This window comes from Micrasema longulum, unplaced genomic scaffold (assembly GCF_059751315.1).
Source record: "Micrasema longulum isolate JH-2025_06_02 unplaced genomic scaffold, ASM5975131v1 h1tg002022l, whole genome shotgun sequence".
Taxonomy (NCBI): Eukaryota; Metazoa; Arthropoda; class Insecta; order Trichoptera; family Brachycentridae; genus Micrasema; species Micrasema longulum.
Genome location: NW_028279190.1, coordinates 132,074 through 147,118, shown reverse-complemented (window position 1 = coordinate 147,118; position 15,045 = coordinate 132,074). Strand labels below are relative to the sequence as shown.

The following is a 15,045-nucleotide window of genomic DNA, read 5'->3' as shown; positions in this document are numbered from 1 at the left end:
GCTTGTCTTTTGGATTCTGGGGTGTAGTGACACCCCCACGTCTCATGTCACTGCAGAGTCCAGAAACGCTTTCTATGCAAAACGATCCAAAAATGAACGCTCGGTGATCACACGATTTTGACGGTGCTACAGTGTGAGCATTCTGGGCACCCACCTCGCACACAACTTCTTAACCAAGTTTTCCTGACACAATTTCAAGAAGGAGACTGCGGGATATGCGAGGAAACGCATTTGCGAACGTCTTCAAGCGTCACACGGCAGTCCTTCGCACTTGTTCTTCAATTTTTTGCACAAGTTCATCAGAAATCACTGATGGTCTCCCACTCCTTGCCTCGTCGTGAGTATCAGTACGGCCTTCTCTGAATAACCTAACCCACTTCGTGACATTTTGTCGACTCATCACTTCACTACCATAAACTTCCACGATGGATATTCGCGGCGGTGATGGTCTGCAAAGTAAAAAAAACGGATGACCGTGCCGTGCCGATGGCGACGTGTTCTCCATCAGAAAAATTTACTGCGACAAACAAAATGGCCGACAAACACGCGCGACCAAATAAACACGTCACTTCGGAACAAAAATTTCCCGCGGTCTCGGGAGCTTTCGTTACCTTATTTTATGGGTGACCCTCGTAAATTGTTTAATAGGGAAAATCACTAAGTGCTTTAAATATGAATTTTATGAATAATTGGTTCTGTTTTTATGGCAATTTAATTTCTAAATCTTTTTTTCTATGTAAAGACACTCCATCAGCAGAATTTTTTGAATTAAACAAAGTTACAAACGAACTTAAAGTAGTGAAAGAACTAAACAGAGAAGAGAGTGTGAGCCATCTGATTAGAATTGCCGCTACAAACTCAGACGAGCAAGCGGAAGTCGTGCTCTCTGAGAAATCAATATTAAATGTTGTTGTTAATGTGAGTATTGACCAAAACTATTCCATTATTTTATTTTATTTTATTTTTTATTTTATTTATTTCGAATACAAACAGATGTACAGGTTAAATGAATATTTTTTTAAAAAATATATAAAATGTATACATAGTAGGGCGTGCCATCCAATTATATGTATTCACTAAATAATACTGTAATAAAGCGACGACGGCTTGAAGTTTAAACTATATAAATAATAAATATACTATATCTTAAAATAAGATAAATATGGACAAAACAAGTAGATAGTGGAAAGGAAAAGAAGGAAATTGATAAGGAGTGGTAAAGGATTATTGAAGGAAAGTGAGAGTGGAAAATTGCATTTGATTTAATGATTAAACGAATTATGAATGAAGAGCATGAATCAAGCCTATTAATTCTCTTCTGTACATATTGTATGGAGTGTTAAATATATCAAAACTATTAAATTTTTTATTAAATGTTTCACATATACGAGGGATTGTAGAATGTTTCCGATGATTAGTTTTAAATTTACGAATATAGAAAATATCAGAGAGTCTAGTTGGCCTGGAGGGGACACGGTAAGCAAGTAGATTAATGAGTTCCGGGGAATCGAATGTATTAATCATCATCGGCATATCCACACCCAAGGGGACTACATTGATAAACTAAAGGGCTGTTTACATGTGGACTAACAATAGATATGACAATATTGTCTTGTCCCCGTTGCCTCGACCGCGCGGGACAGAGCGCTGGGACAATACGGAAAAATGACTACACGACAGCGTATATTACGAGCGAATTACGAAAAATACTATTTATTTTATACTAAGATGTTTCGGAATTGTTAAAAAGAATTAACTAAATAATAAAAGGATTTTTTCCTACCTCCATTTCCGGCAGAAAAAAATTGGGAGAGCGACACGTTCACTTTGAGCAAATCGCTATTGTCACAAGGTCCCGTCAATGCGGCCGATGGCGATGGTAGGAGTAATAATTGTTCCGCGGAGATAGCCTGCCCGTCTATCTCGGTGGCAATGTCTCGGAAAAATTATTTGACAATGGTCGAGTCCTGGGACAAAAGAATATTGTATTATCCACGAGTAAAATTGTCTTTAGGTTACGTTATTATAACGCAAGTTATGACCCTAAATTCGGCTCATATGATGGTGCATAATTGTTTTGTAATTGTTATGCCCATGTTTGAACATCCATATTTCCTCAACTCTTCCTATATATATATATATACTTATATATTTATAAATTTTATCCGTCTTTTCATTGTATTGTTTAGTGTTTAAATTGTCGTGGATAGTATTGATATTAATATAACTTACCTTGCAATGTAGCTTAAAAAGCTTTTAGTTTCTTCTCTTCCTAACTTAATAAGCTCCTGGGTTATTTTATTTTTTTGCATAGTAGTTACATCGTGTTGGGTGAAAAAAATATCTTCAACCTTATTATAAATTCTAGGAGCCATAAAGCTAAAAGATATCTGTCCGAAAGAAGTTCTCGTCCGCGGTACAATGTGTTTCTGTGACGTCACACTACGAGTTTATATATTGTGTGCTGTTAAGACGTGGTTCATTTCATTATTGTGATGATTAATTTTGATTGTTGAAGCATACAATTGTCTAACGTCCAAAAATTAAAAAAAATTTTTTTTTTTATTTATTACATATTTTTTTATGATTCATTTCAGGTGAGAGAAACAAACCCACGACCGAAGTTTGTTCAGTACCTTTATGCCGGTGGTGTTACACTAACAGACAACCTGTCCAAAATGTTGTTTATTTTAAAGGTTAGTTAAAAGTACTGAGTTTCGAAAAAACCCTACCTAAATTCATATGACTCTTTAAAAAAAAAACTTATTTCAAGGCTACACATTCTGAAGATTTGCTGATTAAATACAACATCAACTATACGTCAATGGTGGTCGATAGCTCCCTCCAAGATGTTGTGGACAATGCTTTCAAACTTGACGAAGACACCGGAGAAATGCTTCTTAACTTCAAGCCTTTGGTTTCTATGTCAGGGATGTTTGAATTCGATGTGATCGCAAATGATACAGGTAATATTAATTTTATTTTCTATAGCCATCAACTATTTTCTCAATCCAATGTATTTTTTAAAAATAATATGAGGCGTTTTTATTGATATATTTATTAAAGTCATTGACTGTAGAGTTTTATAAAAAAAAACTATAAATATTATCAAATTTAAAGCGACCACTCACGTGAAGCTAGCTCAAAGAAACTTTACCTTCCTGGCTCCGAAATTTTTTAATCAACTTCCGGCAGCCATAAAGAACTTCCCAAGTGCCAATGTATTTAAGAAAAATGTTTGCAATTGGTTGCTGCACATCGATAGGGACGAGGTTGTCAATTTTTTTAAAGTTCGAGATTAGCAATTAGCAAAAATTTCAAAAATCTGCTTTCCTTCCATACTTTGACTTTTATTTGCTTTTTATATATCGCGATATTTTCTTATTATGTATTTTTGTATTATTTAATTTTGTACTTACTATTGTTTGGCATATTATTTATTATATTTCTTACTACAGTATTGAGTGAGTTTCTATAAAACATATCTCAATTATCATTTCAATTATGTTTTTTAATATATTTTCCTTTTCTATTGATTTCAATGATACTATTATTTTGTGTTTTTTATACTACTATATTTTACCATTATTTTGTTGATTTTAATGATACTATTATTTTGTGTTTTTTATACTACTATATTTTACCATTATTTTGTTGATTTTAATGATACCATTATTTTGTATATTTGATTATGTGTGAGTCTAAATTTGTATAATTTATATTTTAAAAATTATTTCTGATTATCTTCGGAATTTTATTATTTTTACTTATATCTTTTTTTTCTAGATTGTTAATCTATTGCATAACATGTCGTTATAATTTAATCGAAATAATTTTACTATGTATTTTTATTGTTAATTATTATGGCTTGACACGGGCATAGCCTAAAAAGCCTTAATAATTAACATATTACAACAGAGATGAAGAACATTTAAGAGAAGGTTATATAGAAGTCTAGGCATCTACAGGGCTTATGACCTGTCAATGGCTGGTTTAAGTGGCCACTTTACACACTGTGTAACATTCACCATTCCGCCTATGTTTGAACATCTATATTCCTTCAATTCTTTCATTTGTTAATGTTTGTGAAGTTAAAGAGCTGAAACCTTTATTTATGCGGGTGAGATTCATCTAATTGAATTATTTCACCTACATACTAAAAATATAAACAGGTAGTTGAATCCAGTCCTTGTCTACAAAAATTTTGACAAACTCAAAATATTGTTGAAGCCTTAATAAGTTCATTAATATTTAAACTAGTGTAATTTTGAATGGATAAATAAATAAATAGGTACTAACGAATCTAATAAATGTCAATCCACTATAATTTTACTACGCCTTTTAGATAAAGATGATATGTGAAATAGGCTATTCTCCGTCGGGTATCACGGGGCTGGTTTTTTTATTTGAAAATTCTTGTTATAATGAATAGACTTTAAGTGATTCTATGGGATTCATATTGTCAATTGCTCGAACAGCTGTATTCTGTAGCACAAAAACAGAATCAATATCTGCAGCATTTCCCCACAGCAGTAAACCGTAAGTCATAACGCTGTGGAAGTAATTGAAATAGACCAACCTAGCTGTTTCTACCTCAGTAAGATGTCAAATATTTTTGACAACGTAGTCTGCAGAACTAAGTCTGTTTTTTTTTTCAAAAATATTTACAAAATAGTCCTTAATTAAAGTCCTGCTGAGTTGCATACATACAACTAGTCAGCAGGTTCTTATAAATTACATAGATTATTTACACTTAACCTACATTAACAATAATTTTACCTGAAAAACATTACATAGTACATTATGAAAAATTAAAAACTATCACTTATACAAAAAACTTTTTTCTATTAACCATAATTTGAGCAAACGTCTCACTTCTGTATTTAACTTAGTATTTTTAATATTGTTTGGTAACATGTTGAATATTTAAGGTATACTGTATTGCAGTTACTGTTAGATAAACCAGTTATATGTGGGCCCCATTGAAGCTTATAGGTAATCTAATTTTATCCCTAAGAATACAAAAGTATCAACAAGATCCAGTTCATTGTCTTAAAGTTTTACATTAAAAATAGTTTTTGCGACATTATTTTTTTCGTTAAATAACAAATTGTTGGAATCAAACCAATTCGACACCATGGAGAGAGGATTGTTTATGTCGTTAATTATTATACCTGTATGAATTATCTAATGAAAAGTACAGAATATCTCGCAGAATATAGGTAGATATAAAATGATTTGAAAAGTTACCGGAAAACAAAAAGCGTAAAAAAATATAGCTACATGTATATAAATGGAGGATTTGGAATGCATTAATGGAATATTAATATAATAATTACTGTAACTGTCAATGTTTTAATTTAATTTAATTTGTTTTGCAGCGGGTAAAACTGATGAAGCAAATGTCAAAGTATTTATGATCGCCGATAATAACAGAATATCTTTTATTTTTGAAAATATTGAAAAAAAAGTTGAGACTGAACGTAAATTTGTAAGTATACCTTTAAATTATTAATAAATTTCTATCGACATAAAATTCTAAAAAAGTCAATTCAAACACAACGTGGATGTTTTCTTGATCCTAAACTTTAAACTGAGTGGGTTGTGGCCCTGTTGATAGAGTCGTGAATTGATCTGGGTCCGATTACAGCGCGAAGTTAAAATTCTCAAATTTAATCTACAAAGTAAAATTAAGTTTTCTGTATAAAAAGCAGAACATGTTCAATTATAGGTTACCGACGAGGATACTTTAAATGTTCATGCAAATATACTCATTTTCGTACACAACTATCTGATTTTCTTTATAGACAGTCAAAGATATCTCTGTTAACTTCCCATTGTAATCGGGGCTCTGGGGTGATATTCCAAACGCTCTCGCGGCCGTAGAAAACACTTTTATCTCGCGTATTTTGTATGTAAATGCACAAGATAAAAGTATTTTCTACGGCCGTGAGAGCGGTTCAAAATAGCACCGCTGGACGGCTATTCTGAATCTTCTCTAGAGAATGGTTGATTTGTGATATTTTTTTTTGCATGCGACAACCCTTTGCTTCATATATGGTACATACACACTGATGATAAAACGTCAAATAAATGCGAACACGTAAAGGGAATATGATGATTTTCTTTTCGAACATTATTTATTGCCACCGTGCATGTCCCAAAACACTTAATTAGATGGAATTGACCGTACCGTATTAGTTTTTTTCCATTTTCAAAACAGTGGCCATATAGGAAGCAAAGTGTAGTCGCATGAAGAAAAAAAAGAAATATTTTTATTTGTTTAACTATTGGGTGTTGACATATTATGTAAGTTGCGTCCGTTTTTTTTTAAATTTAAAAATGAGCATTAAATTTTATTTGATTACAAGCTTTCAAAATGGAATGTCAAGTAGACGAAAGTGAGCATTTTCGACACCTCTTTCTGTTCGCTTTCATTGGAGGGAAAAGGAGAAAACAAATAAGGAGAATACATTATTGACTACAGTAAAACCGCGATATAACGAAACGCGATGTAGCGAAAAATGACGTAAATCGAAACAAAATCGAAATGTATTCCCTAAAACCAATTTTTCATACAAAAATGGATTTATACAACGAAAACTTGTTAGTATGTATAGCAAAATCATTTTTGTCTCGTACGAAAATTTTCCAATACATTTACGTAGATTTATAACGAAATAAAAAATAAATAATATATGAAAATATTATTTCGCCGTATGCGAACGGATTTATGCCCTTTTCGGCGGCGCGCCTTTCTGTCGTCGGGGGAATTCGTTATTACGAATTTGGAATTTTGGGTCCCTTGGATTTCGTTGTATCGCGATTCTACTGTTATTTATTGTAATTTGTCCTCTTGTTCTCTTCATTACAGAAAAAAAAACAGACACACCCATACTTGAGGTAAAAGTTTTATAATGAAACTTTCATGGCAGTTTTCGAGAAAGGCATTCTTATTTAATACCGACCGGATAATTCTCCTTCATTATTTTATAACAAATTATTCAATAATGTATTCCCGTCACTTGTTTTCTCCTTATCGGCGCCGTGGTGTAATGGTCAGCGCGTTTGCCTACCATGCAAGAGGTTTCGGGTTCGATTCCCGACATGGTTGATATGAAATATTTATTTAAAAGGGTGTTTTCACACCAGAATATTTCATAGTCCCTGGACTGGTACGTGAAGCGTAAGACTGATCACCTTACCTTCAAGAAACAAAATTGATCGAGATATGCTGCGATGGGTGTACCAATCCAGTGCCCTATGCACCATTAGGTGCGGAAAGGGTATGATGATGTTTTCTCTTTTATTCAGAAGGTGCCGAAAAAGCTCACATTCGTCTACTTGACATTCCATTTTGAAGGCTTGTATCCGAATAAAATAATTCACGTAAAGTAAAAACAAGTACAATATCTTATAGAGCAGATAATTTTCTTTCGAATGATATTTACTTTTTCCATTTTGTTTTACTTTTGGAGGTCATTTTTAAATTTTAAAAAATAGCAGACACAATTTATGTTAACACTTATAGTCCTTAAAATATAGCTTGATTAGAATGACTGAGCTGTGATGGGAAATTACTGATCACTGATCAAATCGATTTTATCAGTTATTTCATGCAATCATGAAACTGTGTTCCGAAAATTGATATAAAAAACGCAAAAACAAGCCTATTATAGTGTGTCTAACACAATTATTCACCAAAAAATGAGACATTTATACTTTTTTCATGAACAACATCAAATGAATTCTTTTTTTATTCGATCAATTTGTCCCATCTCTAACGTTTATGCAAAATGATGTAACGTTGTAAGAACGTCGTTAATCATTTGGTTTATTTTAGTTTTCTTTTAGTTTTAAAGCTGATTTTATATATTAATGTTGATTTATGTTTCAAGAATTGTATTAAAAAAAATAATTGACACGCCAGATACAAATGATTTTTCGTGTGTCAATATAAATAACTCCTTTGACGTTACTACAAAGTTATGTCGTCACTTTTTCTGACAACTGTCATTCTAATCATGTTACATTTTAAGGACTATAATATATGTTATAAGGGCATTAGAAACAAACTTAGGAATCTCCATTGAAGATGTTTGCGAAAAACTTTGAAAATATAATTGTGAGATTTATAATTGAACGTATGTAGTTATGCAGACGGCAGCCAGCCATAGAAAAGCTAAACTGAGATAAATAGCACTTTTGTGAAAAGAGTGAATAATCAAATTACACAACAGTTGCAATGTTTTTTACTTTGACAAATGACTAATAATACAAATATTCGTTTTTTTTGTACTACAAATACAATTTAATTACGCATTTGACCAGTATTAATCAATTTTAAAGTCTGGCAGTCCACACAACCTATTTATTTATTCAATAAACGCCCAGGGGGCTCTTACAATAATTGGTTAAGAAGTACATAAAGTATTATAGTAATTGACGCAAAATATAATATGTTAATTAAAAAAAAGAAAAGAAAAAGGAAATAAATAAAGATGAATAAAAAACAAAAAGAGGAGAATTGAGGGGATGGCCATTCAATGGAAAGGATAGCTAATTTAATGGCAGCAGGAGTGGTGTGGAGCAAGTCCAACAGCTCAGCATAATTATTAGCCATTCTGTGGATGCTCACTAGGGGAGGGGAGAATGGTGGGTAAAGTTTGTCCTATTGTGTCATTATGTATTGAACATGTACTATATTGTTAAGAATCACTTAATTAATTTGTTTAAATAACTTTTAGTATATTTTCATTACGTTTCAAGGGAATTTTGGTGATTTTTTACAGTAAATGATACCTCGTTCAGGCTTTGAATGTATGAGTAAACATTCTGTATAAAAACATATTTTTTATTACAGGTATTTTTAAATAATGAATTTATAACATTAAAATACTTGTATTATCAACTTAAATTTACTTAAGATAACTAGATATCCGGAGGCATTAATCTTCCCATCAGCATCTATACCGTAAGATTTTTCTAGTGTTGTGGTGTTTTCCGCAAAATGAGAAATGTCGTTTTCGTCATCAATATTATTTTCAGATGGTGATTATTGCAATTTTTGTATGAAAGAGGCCTGGCTGTTTTTAGCGGAACATAGAATTGCCCTTACTGCACACGATTACGCTTATATCTCATTTTCGAAAAATGTGGACTGGTTGCTTTCTACGCAACTGCGCTTAATTCTTCTTCTTCTTCGATGGTACTACAGCCCAAATCGAGCCTCGGCCTCCTTCAACTTTTGCCTCCAACTCCGCCTGTCCTAAGCGGCTTTTTTCCAATTTGCATTGTAGAAGCTGTGCTGCATCTTTTTTTACTTCATCCTCCCACCCCACCTCAGTCTAGGTCTTCCGATCCTTCTTTTACCCCCTGGGTGTCCAGTCATGACTCTCTTAGTTACTCGCGCATCAGTCATTTTTTGCACGCGTCCAGCCCATCTCGACCTGAGCAGTTTTATGTGCGTTGGGGCTTCATATATGCTGTACAATTCGGCATCTTGCCTAACTCTTTTCCATATTTTACAGGACCACAGATTCGGCGAAGAACTCTAATTTCAAATATGTCCAGCATCTCAGCGGACCTTACTGTGAGGGTCAATGCCTCGCATCCATACGCCAATACTGTCTTAATAATGGTCTTGTACAGGGTTATCTTCGTTTTCCTACGGAGGCTTCTTGACTTAAACACTTGCAGCAAGGAGAAATATGTTCCGTTGCCTGGCGATATTCGTTTCTTTATTTCTGTGGTTTCTTCGTTACATTCCGTGAAAAGAGAGTCTAAGTACGTGAACTGGTTGACTGCCTCAAAGGAGTAACTATCTCTGAACCGCACGCTACTTTTTCCTCTTTTGGATGGGTTTCGGCTTTGAGTGATAAACTTTGCTTTAACTTCAGATTTCTAATTATGCTTGAGTTTGCGGTGTCAAGTAGAATAATTGAAAATTGTATTTGCAAGATTAACAGTTTTGAATTACGCTAAATAATTAGGTAGGTAAGTTATTATGTAAAGTTTATCGGCATTAATAACTAATTTTCCGTTTTTAGTGGAGATTTCTAAGTTTACTTCCTTGTTCATATATGAAATATTTGTGTACATTATAAAATAAATTAAATTAAAATATAACCTGTTTCCATACATAAGATTGCAGACACATTTACAAACATATTTGGGTATCAATGTAACATTGACTACATATTAATAGCATCTGATAATGGAATTGCCGTGGGCAACCAAACTGAAGTGAAAACTCATTTCATAGAAAATGATGTGGCCATAGAAGCTGACAGAATAACAGTGTGAGTAACAAACGATATGGTTTCGGTTCATATTTTTAATCGAGTTTTCCATTCCTTCTGATCTTGCACCTCCGTTCATTATTACCTTGAATATAATATCTTATTGGTGGATTTTAGTCCAGAAGGAGCGTAGAATCATATTTAAATACATCGGACTGTGTCCAAAAATCCCCCCACTTTCGCCGCGCGCATTTCGCAGATGGTAAAAAATATAATCATAACACAAATGTAAGGTAAAAAAAAAAAGCTATTTGTTAAATTCTCTAAAATTTTATCGTGCACGCGGAAACATTGATTGACACAACAGAGTAGATAAGTAAAGGGTCATTTAATTAGAGGAATTTGATTAATGAACATTGAACTTAAAATATTAAACAAATTTTATTTTACATAAAACTGATATTTTGATATCATTTTAAATAATATTTGATGTTTTAAAGATAATGTCGGTCAAATGTCCACGATAGAGTTGTTTAATCCGAGGTCCAATTTTCATTAGTTCTCTCATTAGATGAGCAAAGTAGGGTGAACAAATTTACTACTCTGGCAACACTAACGAAATTTCAATTTTTGTTTTGTTCAACAATCTGACAGCATTTGCTACTTACATATGTATTTGCTAATTACACGTGAAATGTGATCCCATCCTGTTTCTTTAAGATCCCAGCAGCATTTCTACACTTTAAAACGACAACACGGCATGGTTGAATTCAAATCGGGAGTTGCGTACTGAGCGACGTCTATAAATAAACTAATGGGTCAAAATGTAAAACTACTCTTTTAAGAGTAGTTTCTTAATTCTGTGCTATAGAATTATAATAGTCCAGAAACCACGTACGCGCGTCAAACTGAAGCCGACTAAACTATTCATAAATGAGTCATTTTACGTTTTAACCATTAGTTGCTCTGTACTGTAGACGTTGCTTGGTACGCGAATGCCGATTTAAATTCAACTACGCCGTGTTGTGATATTGTCAAGTGTCAAAATACTGCTGGGTGACCATAATTATCCTTTTTTAAGCGAATACGGTGGGATCACATTTCGTGTGTAAGCAGCGAATTCACAAATAATATTATTTAGGAATTCGATTATTTTAACGTCTTTCAGATTGTTAAATAAAACAAGGTGGACGCTTTTTTAGTATCGCCAGGTGTCTGGCAACGTTACGCGACCAATTCACGCATGCGGGATGTCGGGTAGCGGGGGGGACGTATGGCAGACTTTTGAACACAGTACGATAGTAATAATAATTATAATTTATTAACAAAAATTACAATTTCTTTATCAACTACATACTTATATTTAGGTAATAGATTTCTCTGGATTATGTCTAGTCTGCCTAACTAAATACCTGTTTTAAGGCAGACATTTTTATGCAGAAATAAACAACATGACTACCTACTAGTTAATTTATTATAGAGTTTTACAATACTTAAGTTTTTGAGTAAGTTTTCCGGTTTTTCTCTACCTAAATCTAGTAACCATTTTTTTTACAAATTTATTTCATTGAATTCGAGTCATGATTTTGTAATGTTCAGGTAACATATTGAATATTTTGGGGCCCAGAAACCTGAAACTTCTTAACAATATTTTGAGTTTGTCCATAAACAGCTCCCCAGGGAGTCGCATCCAGTCCTTGTCTACAAACATTTGGACAAACTCAAAATATTGTCGATAAATCCACCTGGTCCATGAAGAAGTATAGAAATCGAAAAAATAACATTTTCAGGCGTTGCCTAGTATGTAGGTGAAATAATTCAATTATATGAATCTCACCCGCATAAATAAAGGTTTCAGCTCTTTAACTTCACAAACATCAACAGATGAAAGAATTGAAGGAATATAGATGTTCAAATATGGGCAGAATGGTGAATGTTACACAGTGTGTAAAGTGGCCACTTAAACCAGCCATTGACAGGTCACAAGCCCTTGTAGATGCCTAGACTTCTATATTACCTTCTCTTAAATGTTCTTCATCTCTGTTGTAATATGTTAACTGAAATTTCTTTGCCCTAATTCAGAGTTAAATGCATTTATATATGTCATTTTTTTAGTAAGTTTTCCGATTTTTCTCGATGTATGCAAACTTGGTTCTATTCTATGAATAAAGCCTTAGAAGTAATTACCATTTTTACCCAAAACCCTCAGATTAGGTTAGTATAGGTTGGCTAATATATTACCCTGCTTTGTTCATTAATGCCACGTAACGTTCTCTTAATTATTAAGTTTTGGTTTAACTTATGCGTCTGACCAATTGGAAATTTTGTGACTATCGGAAGGTTGCGTGTTTTAAGGTTTCTTTATATTACAGGCAACTCAGTGATCTCACTCTCATGAGAAAACTGAGAGATGCTTTGCGAGAGCGAGAACTTTACTTGGAAGATTTCTCTACCGATATAACGAAGACGGTCGAGTCTTTAGAAAAGATGCTGCGAATAATACTCATTGTTGTCTCTTCAGTTCTGGGGACACTTTGTATCGTGCTGCTGGTTGCATTCTTTGTAAGAACCAAAAGGTAAGATTTATTAAATTTGATTTTCTTATACTTTTATCCCTTACATTTTTTGTATCACAAATATTCACCTGACTCGAAATGAACACTTTTTAATTGTCGTAAAATCAGAAAGGTTATTAGACATTTTTCTTTTTTATTTATTTATTATTTATTAAGGCTGTAGTCTGGTAAAAACACGCAACATGAGGAAATCATACGATTTTGCTATTTTAAAACCGGTACCAAAGAGGGCCGGGATGAAGGTAATAAAAACGTAAAAAAGATATTGTTATAAATTCTATAAAAAAAGGTCTCCACTATAATATTTCAATAATTAAGTATTACCGAAGGCATAATTTTACGTAGAAATATAGGGAAATGTCACAAAAATGTATGTAATTTAAAATACTTGTATTTCTTTTCAAAAATAAAAAGTCAAGTTTTTTCTTCGGCCACTTTCATGTTCAATTTATTATCTTTAATACAACAAATTTTAGTTCAACACTTAGTCTTTATTGAGATCCCAGATACCTAAGTTTAGTCTAAATTTGAAATGGCGTAATCTGCCGGTCTAAAAGTAATTATATTTAAGTTACATAAAACTTTTGAGTATATTTTTTAACAGAAATACCTCTAAAATTATTGTTTATATCTAGTTTATGTTTTTACATATTTTTATTATTGCGCCATTAAAAATAACATTCGTTTTAAAATAGCAAAATCGTACGTACGATTTCCTCATTTTGCGTACGTTTTACCAGACTACAGCCTTAACGGACATAGTCTATTTTATACAATGTATGGGGTTTTAATATTACAATAAAAGAATACCTAGTTAAAAACATTTACAAAAAAGAAAAGAAGCATTGACGAGAAGAACACAAGGGACATCAAAACGAGATCTGGACTATTTATTTAGTGCTCGTTTAAATGACTGTAAACTCAAACCAAAAAAGTTCAGATCTTGTCTTGAGTTACACAATACGACAAAAACATTGGAGAATTAAGGCCACATTTTGTTCTATGCTGAATCTCACCCACGTGATAAAGGTTTCGGCTCTTTTTTACAATTTTATTTATCATTTAAATTTTTTTGTTTTTTTACAATAAACATAAGTGATAAAACAGAGTATTCAAAAAATAAAGTATAATTACATAACAATGAAATACATATTGAGGTAAAAATAGTAAACAAAAAAATCCCACAAAGGCATGGCCTTTTACTTCACAAGAGTCAACTGATGGAAGAGTTGAGGAAATGTGGATGTTCAAACATGGGCAGAATGGTGAATGTTACTCCATGTGTAAAGTGGCCACTTAAACCAGCCAATGATAGGTCATAAGCCCTGTAAATGCCTAGACTTCCATATTCCCTTCTCTAAAATGTTTTCCCTCTGTTGAAATAAATTTAAATATGAATAACTCCCTAGGGAGGAAATCCAGCCAGTCTGCAAGCATTCGGACATACTCAAACATTGTTTTGACATAACTTTTTTATTGTAATTTTAATTGAATTTTTCATCAACTTTTATTTACGTTTTTTTTTTCCTTATAATATTATTGTAGGCACTCGAAAAAATAAAAATTGTTCATTGATAAACTGGTCCATTAGAGTTAAGTCTAATTTTGTATACTTTAAAACTATGTAATTTATTGTTCCTGTATGTTTCCTGAATAAGAGAAATTAAAAAAATTATAAATATATAAATTCTGTAAACATGCATTTCAGCTGATATGATCATATTTTGGTAAAAGGCCTCCATAAATGAAAAAAATACAGGTAAACATTCTTTACATTTTATTTTCAGTCTTAATCGTCGTTTGGAGGCTTTATCGACAACTAAATTTGGTTCCCAAGACTCCGGATTGAATAGAGTTGGTGTTGCAGTGCCCGGTACAAATAAACATGCTTTGGAAGGATCAAATCCTGTTTGGAATGAAGAAATCAAAGCTCCGGACTTTGACGCTCTAAGGTTGGATTTCATCGCCATTAAAAATAATTCTGTCTCATTTTTGGTAATTGTTTTCGTATCTTCTTCTTCTTCGGCCTTCTGTCCTCCACTGCCGGATATAGGCCTATTCCATACCCTTCTATTTCTTTCGTTCGTTTGCTGCTTGCAGCCATTTTTACCCCCCCAGGGGCTGTGTCGTCGGACCATCTTTTTTGAGGTCACTGACGCGTCTCTTATTCTCCCAAGGTATCCGTCTTAACATTGGGGTCCATTTGGGTTTTTTGTAAATGTGATTAA

At 32.9% G+C, this 15,045-nt stretch overlaps 1 protein-coding gene across 2 annotated transcripts in view; it reads left to right on the top strand.

Annotated features, from left to right (window-relative positions):
• Nucleotides 1-15,045, top strand: part of LOC148273260 (cadherin-AgCad1-like) — a 57,500-nt gene that overhangs the window by 40,349 nt on the left and 2,106 nt on the right. For both annotated transcript variants that reach the window (XM_088238942.1, XM_088238943.1), the window contains 7 exons: nt 743-918; nt 2,598-2,696; nt 2,774-2,966; nt 5,382-5,491; nt 10,147-10,301; nt 12,614-12,817; nt 14,605-14,769. In XM_088238942.1, the coding sequence (XP_088095068.1) occupies nt 743-918; nt 2,598-2,696; nt 2,774-2,966; nt 5,382-5,491; nt 10,147-10,301; nt 12,614-12,817; nt 14,605-14,769 (1,102 nt within the window). The remainder of the gene's footprint in view (nt 1-742; nt 919-2,597; nt 2,697-2,773; nt 2,967-5,381; nt 5,492-10,146; nt 10,302-12,613; nt 12,818-14,604; nt 14,770-15,045) is intronic.